The sequence below is a fragment of the Anomaloglossus baeobatrachus genome, chromosome 1 (genome assembly GCF_048569485.1).
Source record: "Anomaloglossus baeobatrachus isolate aAnoBae1 chromosome 1, aAnoBae1.hap1, whole genome shotgun sequence".
Classification (NCBI taxonomy): domain Eukaryota; kingdom Metazoa; phylum Chordata; class Amphibia; order Anura; family Aromobatidae; genus Anomaloglossus; species Anomaloglossus baeobatrachus.
This window is the reverse complement of record NC_134353.1, coordinates 333,832,006-333,844,661: the sequence shown is the minus strand read 5'-3', so window position 1 is coordinate 333,844,661 and position 12,656 is coordinate 333,832,006. Positions and strand designations below refer to the sequence as shown.

General features: G+C 41.7%; 1 protein-coding gene across 8 annotated transcripts in view; it reads right to left on the bottom strand.

Annotated features, from left to right (window-relative positions):
- The window catches only part of SEPTIN11 (septin 11), a 146,604-nt gene that overhangs the window by 43,701 nt on the left and 90,247 nt on the right, over positions 1-12,656 (bottom strand). For all 8 annotated transcript variants that reach the window (XR_012754400.1, XR_012754399.1, XM_075352114.1 and 5 more), the window contains exons 3-4: positions 10,812-11,007; positions 1,346-1,532 (exon numbers count right to left, since the gene is read on the bottom strand). Coding sequence is in view for 6 of the 8 variants with exons in the window: in XM_075352114.1 (XP_075208229.1) it covers positions 1,346-1,532; positions 10,812-11,007 (383 nt within the window). In the remaining 2 variants the exon portion in view is untranslated. The remainder of the gene's footprint in view (positions 1-1,345; positions 1,533-10,811; positions 11,008-12,656) is intronic.

The window sequence follows — 12,656 nt, the reverse complement described above, 5'->3', positions numbered from 1 at the left end:
TGCTACAAAACAGAGAATGAGTTTAACCAAATTAATCTATACCCTCCTGGTAAAGTCATTAGAACAATGGGGGATTTTTCTGGTGATTAACAATGTTATCCCACCATCACCTTGGTGGCCATTTTATTGATACCCTGGACAACCTTTTAAAAATATAACTTATATCCCATGGAAATTGGTGACCTTAAAGGGAACCAATCACCAGGATTTTCGTATATAACCTAAAGCCAGTGCTATACTGGCACTATCAGGCGGATTCTATACATACCTGTAGTGGTCAGTTAGGATGTATAGGTTCTGAAATCCAAAAAAGTAAAGTTTATAAAAACTAGGAATACTCCCCAGATATTATCTGCTCCTTTGCTGCTGTCACTCAACAAGCAGCTAATTTTATAAACTTTACTTTCTTGGATTTCAAAACCTAAACACACGAGCTGACCACTACAGGTATGTATAGAATCAGCCTGAAAGTGCCAGTATAGCACTGGCTTTGGCTTATATACAAAAATCCTGGTGAATGGTGTGCTTTAATGATGGGCAGCCCAACTGATCTGATAGTATGGAGCTGACTGATAGGCTGTAAGCTGGCATGGTGCACTACATATATCTGTGTGACTGGCACAGTATACAAGCCTATCCATGTGCATCTGTAATACTAAGGTGCCCCCTACATGGATGGTGGCCTGTTATCATGGGGGCCTGTCTGTAACTAGCAGGATATTGGTACTGTGACCTGATGTTGGTAAGTATGGCCTGTTTTGATGTTTTTTGGATTTGATGTCCTTTTCAGTAAATTGTATCACCCAATTTTCCCATGACTTTGAACACCAGTGATTCAAACACCCCCATCGCTATATTACTGGACAGACATACCATGTGTAAGTCTGAAAGCAGAACCTGCCTTTCAGAGAAAGAGTAATATGACTAAAGACTAAACATCGGACAACTCGGGGAATTATATAAACAGGTATTTTTACTATGATTTTAGGAAGCTAGTGGGTCATATTCAGGCCTCTTGATGAATTAAGGTCACCTTTTGGGCTATAATTTACACAACTTTCAGCCAGTGATTGACAATGTCCCACAAGCACTTAAAAAATTAAAAAAAAAAAAAAAACAAACAAAAAAACCATACAGGGCTAATATAAAATGCAGAATTTTTGAGCAAAAGCCATATTGATATTTGTACACCAGAAATGTGGTGTAAAAAGCCATAATAAAATACCCTCCTAGTGTTTACTGGAAGATGATGAACCCTCCATGAGATTATGTATTGTGAATAGTTCCTTGCCACATATTAAAATAGTTCTGTATAATTTAGTACTGGTTAATTCTACGTTAGTACCTTACTATCAAGCTTCTTCATTGTGACCAGGTCCAGGGATTTTAATGAGTGACCAGTGGGGGCAATGAAATACAGGCAGGCATGAATCCTTGTGTCATGGTAGTTGAAAAGGGATCTTTTGATTTTCAGTTCTTCCTGTAGGTAGGCCTCAAATTGTGCATCAATGTACTCCACAATAGGCCGGTAACTACAATGACAAATTACAGGACAGTTCATTAGTTGTGGTGTGTTCTTTCCTGAAGTTATTGAGATTAGACGAAAACAAATACAACAATGCGAAATAGGGAGAAATCACTGTACAAAGAGATCCATTACACAACTAATTACTTAGAATTCAATTTTACTCTCTAAGGCACACGTGCGCTTCAAATCGCTGCAGAAACACTGCGTACTGAAAAGCCGATTTCATGCGCTCTGGATGCAGCCCCTCCCATAGACAGAGCGGGGGCTGCATCCAAAGCGCACGGAATAAGTGACGTGTTGCTTTTTAGAACGCAGCGATTTGGCAGCATGCAAATCGCTGCGTTCTAAAATGCAACGTGCGCATGGATTATGCACAATCTTCATAGATTGTGCTGGGGACGCAGGCAGTTACGCTGCGGTGCAGAACGCAGCGTAACTGCATGCAATAAGCACACGTGGGCACAGAGCCTAAAACAGTCCATCTAAGCCATAAACACTATGTATGGTCATACACTTCACACAAGAAAGGTCGGACTAGTATATTACAGGACAGATTATGCAGCGAAACCCGTGTTATTTGGTCCAGGAAGATTCTCTAAATCCCATTAACCCCACTAATAATGCACCCATATTAGGGGGCGTTATCCTTCTCGCTCTTCGTTGTCTTACAAATGTTGGGAATTACTCAGCACTGCTGTGAACACACTTCTAAGCAGCTACATAATTGAGGAAACCCATTAGATGCTTCCTGGGAAGAAAAAGCAAGTTGCTAAGAATAACCGTCTCTTTATCCTAATGAGCTAATTAGAAGAAATCTGAGCAATATAGTAAAAAAAGCACATACCGTACATTCACATGTGGCTCTGTTTGGGTGAAACGTTACCAATAAATGAGCTGTTATCTCTGCTATCAAATAGTATTTTTAATAAACCACTACATGCCTAAAGAAGCAATCCGAATATTTTTTTTTTTATCGGCTAAAACTGGGTAAATGTGTGTGTGTAATGTAGTGTAAGTACGGTAATACACTCACAGATCGCCGTCTTCCAGTTTCCAGCGCTGCTCCTGTTTGTTTTAAGGGTCACAATGACAACTACACAGACTTTTCAGATCATATGTACGAGCCAGCAAGTTGGAACAGTTGTCATTGTGACCCATTGGTGTGATATGGTAACTAGGAGTAGAGGCACCTAAGACTAGCCCTCAGACTACAGACCCTAAGCTGTCTCTTATTCCAGAGGTACGCCATATGGTGGAGAGGTCTGGACTGTCAGCGTAGCCCTGACTCCTGAACTGCCCTTGTCTAACACAACCGGGGAGGGCTGGGACAACAGTAATGAATCCCACAAATACCGACAGACAGGGGAACACCAAGACTCAAACTCACTAAGGGGAAAAGACAATACGTTCACATAGGGGAAAAGACAATACAAGCTCAGGGAGAAATGAAGTACAGAGAGGAAATTAATAACAAGGATACTTTCACTGCACATCAAATAGCATACAACAGTTCACCAATAACTGGATCACCATGCACAAAGACCGGTATCGCTGGAGCAAAGCTAAAGCTATAAATCGGCATGTGGGACCAGGTTCCACCATCTTTTAAAGGGAGGAGGTGGCTGTGATGTCTTCAGCAACCTGTGACCCCGGCAGCAATTCACAAGCTAGCAGGAATTAACTCCTGCTAGACCGATCACCAGTGAGCACAAAACCAGTCAACGCCCGACTCTAACAGAGTAACTCAACACCGACAGGTGTCGTGTCGGACTTTGAAGTGTGAACAGTCTGAAGATGCCAGGACAACTGATGAGATTAGAGCACAACACCGCATGACACCCATAAGAAGAATGGACCAGCACTGGAAACCGAGGAAGACGGCGATCAGCGAGTGCATTACCGCACTTACACTAAAGTAACAGATTTAGCTATTAAAACATTACTGCAAGCGCTCCTTTAAATGAAAGACCATGCCCACCACTGTAATAAACCATTGGCTGAGGTGATCTTATAAATTTTAAGGCATTAATGTGGTTTATAAGTTCACTGTAGTTCATTGAAGCAATTTTACAAACCACATATCATTTGTCATGGTTTAATAAACTTTGACGTGCAGATGCCACTGAACTAAACTAAATTTACAATACGACAGCATTTTCAAAGCCGGGCAGCAATACTCTATATTAGAAAGATCACCCGTCATGCTGCAGAGCTTTGATATATTCATCTTTTCCTGTCCAGACTTCCTTATGGACTCTTTATTTCAACAGGCAGGACCCCATGGGAGTACGCGGTGGAAGAGCAACCACTCATTGATACAGCCTGTGTGTGATCATTTTGCCCATACATGGAAACAGCAGAGATAACACGGGTCACCGAATATCATCGGTAAGTAGGGGGCAATGAAGCTAATATGCCACAGAATGTTTGAAAAGACAATTTAGCCTATTAGTAGTCATAAATCTCAGCTGACCATGTCAGGATCATTAGGCTGGGTCTACACGACTTATGGATTATTCCTAATCATAGTGTAACCAACGGATTAGGTCAACCTTCATGCCCCCCAATCAGTCACATGGTCACTGATTACCTTACAATCATCAGTATAAAGGTTGACATGGATGGATTTTTTTGTTGTGACAGTCACAAAAGAAGCCAGAACTTGCAGTGCAATAGCACCATGTAGCCCCCGCTCAGGAGTCACTTCATACCTTTGACTGATGTGATATTTTAGCAATATGTCTATATTTCCATCCACTCACGTTTTTTTTTTTATTTTTTTCGATAAGGCATATTTCATTCCTTTATTATAATAGCATTAGAATAGACAAACATAAGTCTCCAGCTGTTTTGCATGTCCTCATGCCTCATCAGGGCTATCATTTCCCACCATTTTAACCTTATTTCAGCTAACCATAAAGTTATTCATAGTATTAAAATGGTTACACAAAAACATATTGAACACATCAAGACAGGAAATACACACGGTAAAAAAGGCTTATTAGAAAACAAAGTGTTCAAGAGCCGAAGGTTACTGTCAGATCTTTGCAATTATTTTGACTGTAATGCCCTAATGGCTCTAGTTTACGTATTAGTTCAGTTTCTCTCCAATGAAGAGTGTTGTGCCTATCTTCCCACTAGAACCAGGAGATGCAAGATCCTTCCAAGACTCAAATGATTCAGATTACTATTGTGATGTTCCTTCATATGCTCAATTACTCTTAAGGACCCTACTCTTATATGTAACGAGCAGAGATGTTCTCAGTTTGAAAAGCGAACCAATGGCCTTAGCAGTGTAAAATCTATTATATGTACATTTACGCACGTGAACTACACAGTCCATTCTACAGGTTCTAAAAGTATTCATCATTGATATCTAGCTACCAATATGTAGCTGTCTTGGACAAATAAGGTGAGATTGCATGAACTTCTAGTTGCCTTTCGACATAAAGTGACAAGCAAAAAGGTAACAATGTTTTGATCTTTTGATTTCAGGTTCCATATTTCACAAGCCACTACAGCTTTGAGCATGAGACTACCTTAATTTTTATAGATAATCATGTTGGCTATCTCATACATAAATTTGACTTGCAATTATTTAGCATACGATTAGTCATGCGGATTCTTGTCATGTCACTGCATTGTTACTGTTTTACTCCTAAAAATCTAAATTTACATTTTTATTATTTTGTTAGTATTTTATAAACCCGCCTTTGGCTTTACACACTGCCTGAATCCTTCTGGGCATACTCTGGATCAGATTCAAGCATATCTCGATCGAAATCTGATCCCAGGTCTCTTCTACACGTTCTCAATGTTGGTGCATACTGGTTGGCTCCCTTGGGTATGTATAAAGCTTTTTCTTCAACTCTACCCACAAGGGCTTGATTGGGTTGAGTTGTGGGGACTGTGGGGGCCTATCCAGCACCTCTGCATCATTGTCATTGAACCATTTTTTCACCCAATATCAAAGTATGCTTTGAGTCATTGTCCTGCTGGAACACTATGTCACCCTTTTCATACATATAGTACTTGAGTGTATGAAGTAACTCATCTTGTACGATACTTACATATAGCTCAGCATTGAGACCATCATTAATACTGGTACATTATCCAATGCCTTTGGCTGTGAGACAACCCCATATCATTAGTCTTCCTCCACCAAACTTGCCAGTTCCTTCAATTTGTTAATGTTAGCCCCTTTTTCTCTTATGTTTTCTAGATTCATTTGCACCCATCAGAGCCTAGTCTATTGATATTAATCTCAATGCTTCAAATCACTTATTTCTAATCTTGTACTGTCCACTTTTTGTACTTTTTTGCAAATTCAAGCTAATGCTTCTTCATATTGAAGTTGAAGCTTCTTCACGTTTTTTTTGGGCCACCATTCCAGATTTGTGTAACATGCATTGCACGGTGCTTGCATGGAAGTCTGATCTCACTATTACAAAGCATATGAGCCACCTCCACTGCTGTGTTTGTCGGTCCAGAACTGATAGACCTTGTGATAAGCCAACTTGTTGACTCCAATATTTTGCCTGGGTATTCACCTCTTGGCTTTTGAATGGATGGACGGACTTCATTTTGTATTCTTCCAACTGTCATGGCACTGACATGATGCAGCTTGGCAATTTGCTTAGCCGAGAAACGGCTATCAATGAGCTACTCCTTGATACAAACCAGTGACCTTTCCCTTGGAAATCAACCTAATAAAACACTGAGTTATTAGGGAATGTGAGAACAGGTTGTAATTTGCAGTGTGCAGGAAGAAAAAAATATTTAACACAACAGGAGCAAAACAATAACAATGCAATAACATGCCAAGAATCTGTATAACTAACCATATGGTAAATAGTTGCAAGTCAAATTTATGTACGAGATAGCCAAGATGATTGTCTATAACCTGAAGATAGTCTTAAGTTCAAAGATGTAATGGATAGTAAAATATGGAGCCTGAAAATCAAAAGATCAAAACATTGTTACCCTTTAACTCGTCACTGCATTTGCTTATGTACACTTTAAGCTATATATGTGACTTAGATACTTACAATACAAATAACTAACATTTTTGTGTGGCCATGCATTGTGTCACAATCTGGCTTGTGCAGAATTCAATCAATAGACAAATCCATACTCAAATAAAAAAACTAGTTCATTTAACCACTTAACACAAAGGGTAATTGAGCCATTTCTACATGGTACTAGTCACTGCCAGCTTCGTTCAGGAGCCCATGTGTTCCTGACAGATAATGAAGACTGCTATAAACACTATAGTGCTATTCATTTTAAAATGAGAGCTATAACATTTTCCAGTACGTTATCATGAGAAAATCTCTATTTTTGTTCATCGGTTAAAAATGAGTCTTGTTTTATTTGTGACGGATACACTGCATTTATCAGATCAGTGTCGTGTAACAAGCCGCACACCTGTTGCTTTAAGCAGATGTCAGAAGTCAGATCTTAATATCTGAGATTTCTAGAATGCCAGACCTGCATATCACTGACAGGTTTGATGGAAGATTCCATCATCCAACTAGAAGCAGGTTCCTTACAATGTTGCTTCAGATGTCCAACAACAGAAACCGCTGGATAATGCGAAACACGACTGAGCATTCTGTAGTGCCATTTCATGATGGAAATAGTGGTAGTGGAAGATCACACTTTACCATTGTGAGCTACAGATATTTATCTATCACAGATCGTTTTACCGTGGTTTCCACTTTACAAAATCCACTTACGACATCACTGAGTACCTGTGTTGTGAGAAGGCACTAATTCTGCAGGGATATTTAAAGGGAACCTGTCACCAGATTTTTTGAGTTCTAAACCAAAACTAGCACCTGGATGACGCCTCCAGAGCCATTCACGTAGCCCGGCAAAATGTCACGCCTGCGCAGACACACGGCTTGTGTAGGTGCACTTTGCTCTGCCCTATTGTGGGCAGAGCCAAAGAAATCGGTGCGCTTGCGCAAGCCGGCGAGTTCTCCGTGCAGGTGCGAGATTTTGCTCAGCTACATGGATGACGTAGGTGAAGTCTTCCACGTCAATTATCAAAGGATGACGGTGATCAGCGACAAAAGGAGGGACAAGAGATGCAAAATAGGATGCCCATCGGACTAGACCCAAGGATTAGCATACATGGAAATTTTATAAAGGTATTTGTGGGGTCTACAGGGGGGATCAAGGGACAACATGCACCTTTATAGCATGCAGCACAAGTGCTGCTAAAGGTGCTAGTTTTGGTTTAGAACTCAAAAATCTATTGACAGGTTCCCTTTAAGCATTCCTGCAGAATTGGACCCTTCTCACAACAAAGGTTCTCGGTAATGTCGTAAGTGGATTTTGTAAAGTGGATACCGTGGTAAAACGATCTGTCAAAGATAAATTTGAGTAGCTCACAATGGTAAAGTCTGATCTTCCACCTTTAAGCACTATTTGTATGAATGGCAATAAAAGGATAAAGTACAATATTCAGTAATTTTAATAAACCCAAATTCACTAATGCCACCAATGTTTAAAGGGAATCTGTCAGGTGCAATATGTACCCAGAACCGAGCAGTTCTGGGTGCATATTGCTAATCCCTGCCTAACCGTCCCCGTATACACTAGCATAGATAAAGATATCTTTTGAAAAAGTATTTCTAAAGATCTTTTATCGTATGCTAATGAGCGCGAGGACTAGTCCCCTGGGCATTAGTTCCCCTAGCTAATCGGCTCCATTAGCATGTTAGTACGTCTCTATGGGTGTGCTAACATGCTAATGAATGTGCAGCGTCAGCGGATGATCTCACGCAACTCTCCGCTGCCATCACCGCACGATTTCGGCTCAGTGCGCATGACCTCGGAGTTTCGGTCATGCGCACTACTTCAGTTTGAAGCCAGGGCACGTACACCCGGTTTCATAGTGCGCATGACCAGAATTCAGGGGTCATGCGCATTGAGCTGAAATCCAGCGTCGGTCAGCAATGGCAGACAGATAGGTGAGTGAGATCATCCTCTGACGCTGCACATTCATTAGCATGCTAGCATGCCAACAGGGGTGTACTAACATGCTAATGGAGCAGACTAGCCAGGGGAACTAACGCCCAGGGGACTAGTCCCATCGTTCATTAGCATACGAAATAAGATCTTTAGTGAATTGTCCTCATACCTCTCCTCCTGCTCCCTCCTTGACCGGCTACAATCTGGCTTCTGACCTCATCACTCTACTGAAACTGCCCTAACCAAAGTCACCAATGATCTACTAACCGCCAAAGCCAAGCGACACTACTCTATCCTCCTCCTCCTGGACCTGTCCTCTGCCTTCGACACAGTAGACCATTCCCTCCTACTACAGATTCTCTCATCTCTGGGCATCACAGACTTGGCCCTATCTTGGATCTCCTCATACCTAACCAACCGAACTTTCAGCGTCTCCCATTCTCACACCACTTCCTTATCTCGCCCACTATCTGTCGGTGTCCCCCAAGGCTCAGTTCTTGGGCCCCTGCTGTTCTCCATCTACACCTTCGGCCTGGGACAGCTCATAGAGTCCCACGGCTTTCAGTATCATCTCTACGCTGATGATACGCAGATCTACCTCTCTGGACCTGACATTACCTCTCTACTAACCAAATTCCACAATGTCTGTCTGCTATTTCATCCTTCTTCTCTGCGCGATTCCTAAAGCTTAACATGGACAAAACAGAATTCATTGTCTTTCCTCCTCCTCACTCATCCCCTCCAAGAAGCCTTTCCATCAAACTTGATGGTTGCTCACTCTCCCCAGTCTCACAAGCTCGTTGCCTTGGAGTAACCCTCGACTCTGCTCTATCCTTCAAGCCACACATCCAAGCCCTCTTCACCTCATGCAGACTACAACTCAAAATATCTCCCGGATCCGTGCTTTCCTTAACCAAGATTCAGCAAAAACATTAGTGCATGCCCTCATCATCTCCTGCCTCAACTACTGCAACCTCCTGCTCTCTGGCCTCCCTTCTAACACTCTTGCACCCCTCCAATCTATCCTAAACTCTGCGGCCCGCTTAATCCACCTCTCCCATCGCTATTCCCCAGCCTCGCCACTCTGCCAATCCCTTCACTGGCTTCCCATCGCCCAACGACTCCAGTTTAAAACATTAACCATGACATACAAAGCCATCCACAACCTGTCTCCTCCTTACATCTGTGACCTAGTCTCCCGGTACCTACCCGCACGCAACCTCAGATCCTCACAAGATCTCCTTCTCTACTCCTATCTTATCTCCTCTTCCCACAACCGCGTACAAGATTTCTCCCGTGCCTCCCCAATACTCTGGAACGCACAGCATATCAGACTCTCCCCTACCGTGGAAAACTTCAAGAGGAACCTCAAGACCCATCTCTTCCAACAAGCCTACAACCTACAATAACCCTCAGTCCTGTACACCACTGTGCAACCAGCTCTGTCCTTACCTATTGTACCATCACCCATTCCCTATAGACTGTGAGCCCTCGCGGGCAGGGTCCTCTCTCCTCCTATACCAGTCTGTTATGTACTGTTAATGATTGTTGTATGTATACCCTCTTTCACTGTAAAGCGCCATGGAATAAATGGCGCTATAAAAATAAATAATAATAATAATAATAATAGTTACATAATTACTTAGGTTGAAAAAAGACCTAAGCCCATCTAGTTCAACCTTCCTCCACCAATTCTACATTTTGTCCCTAAGTCACTTAGAACCAACAATGTGTGTACTGAGGAAATCATCCAGCCCTTTTTTAAAAGCTGTTATAGTATCTGCCATTACTACCTCTTGTGGCAGGGCATGAAGAAATACTTTTTCTAAAGATCTCTTTATCTATGCTACGGGACGGTTGGGCACGGATTATATCAATATGCATCCAGAACTGCTCGTGGTTCTGGGTGCATATTGGACCTGACAGGTTCACTTTAAGATTAGAGTTGGTGCTAATCGATTCACAGGACCTGTTTCATAAGGCACTTGAGTAATTTGTGGCCGCTGGACATGAGACCTAAGAACCGCTTCCTACCTGATGGCATTCAAGGCTTTACTTTTGATTAGCTGGCCTGGAGTAACACAAATGTAACGTCCGCCAGATCACCAAATCAAAAGAAGAGCTGCAGATGCTGTCAATTAAGAGGCAGTTCTAAGACCTCCTATCCAGCGCCCACAGATTACTCTTATGACCGAAGGATGCCGTCCTGCAAATGGACTCGCACCAACTCGATTTAAGATAATTTACCAGATATACAAACAACATATCTATGGCAATTTGGGTTTCCATCCCTTATACATACCTATCATCTTTATTGATCTGATCTCCAAATCCTACGGTGTCCACTATTGTTAGCTTCAGGCGTACATTGCTTTCTTGAAGCTCGTAGCTTCTTGCTTTTAACCTCACTCCAGGCTCACTGTGCGAAACTGGTTCACTTTCAAATTTTGTGTTAAATATTGTGTCCATTAAAGTTGACTTTCCAATGCCCGTTTCACCTGAAAATAAATACATATAGTTATTAAGCACATGGTGAAATGTTTGTGGCATTTGGCATGGAAAAAACATGAGATTTTTCTTTATTAGGAATATTTTTTTCTAAGAATCACTCAGTTCAATGAGGGTAATTGGTATGCCTATGTTCCACTTATTCTGCAGAAAACTGATTACACCAGTCATACCCAGAGAATAACAGTTGATGGATCCTAGCCAATTTAATCGAGATGTTTTGACAATATCCAAGATGGAGGGAGTCTATAGACCCCCTAATACCTTAGGCTTCATTCAGTCGGCAATGATTTTCTTTTACGAGAAAATCAATCTGAGTTTCATTAGTGATTTGGATCAGAGTTTCATCAGAGTGTCATCAGAGTTTGGTCAGATTCTCACTAAGGGAAACATAAAGTTTTCCAACATTCTCCTATCGATCAGTCTATGAAAAAATGGACAGTACAAACACGGCAGCTGTGTGTTGTCCAATTTTTTCATGAACCCATAGACTTTCGTTGCTGAGCTGGATCAAAAGCTGGGATCTATCGGACATGTCTCCGCAATTTTGCACAGATCACTAGGTCTACGGAAAATCACTGACCTGTAAACAGCCTCATAAACAATTATAGGTATGAGTGCTATCTGTGAAAAATGCGGCTAGAACTCGTATGTGAAAAACTAAAGTGTGAATGAGACCTTACATAGCTCTAGACTCATTCGGCAAAGGGCTCGCTCTTCCAATATTCTCATACTCATGAAAGCTGAGTGTTCAAGGCTGAATGGAGCACACAGCAAACCAATAGGCAAAGTGGCCCATGAATCACTTTTTAGGGCAACAAGGGGTTAACTTGGTAAGAGAAAAAGAAAGCTTAGGCTGTGGGGGTCATACGTTAGGGGAGCTGGAAAAAGTGTTAGGGGGTGGTTAAGATTGTATCTCTCTCTCTATATCTATCATATATATATATATATATATATATATATATATATATATATATATATACATATATATATATATATATATATTTTGTATAGAATCAGGAAGGGGGGGTGGGGACTACCAGAACGGTGCGTTAGACCAGCAGAAAAGGTCCCGCCCTCCCACCCTGTGTTGAGTTAGAGGTGTGGGTTGTTAAGAGATGGTTTTGCATTTTAACAAAGGGTTCAGAATCATTTTGGCGAGTGGTAGTGAGGTGGGTTCTTGGAGTTGGTGGTAAAATGGTGGTGGGGAGTTGTACATCAGGTGGATGGTAACCCCCCTCCTTTTCTTTTGGAATGGTAGTTATCTGGCGGACTTTGGGGCTCTCCAGGGTGAGGTCCGCTGGGAATCGGTGTTAGGGAAAAGGTTTTCCGGTAAGAAGTGTCCCCAAGCCTGTGGTTTGAAGCTGGGGCAACGCCGCATGGTTTATTAATATTATGGGAACGTACACCAGGTTTTTGGAGCTCTAAGAACCGTCCTCGCTTTAAAAAAAGTTATTTTATTTATTTACTGTTAAGTTTGTGCAATAAAGGGCCAATTTATCCAAACAGGTGGTTGCAGTTGGGAAGGAAGCATATACAAGTGCAGTCAAGTGTTTTCAATAGGGAGTAGAGATAGTCTCAGCTAAACACCTTTTGGCTACAGCATGTCTCCAGGAAAAGCAAAATGTTAGGGCACTTA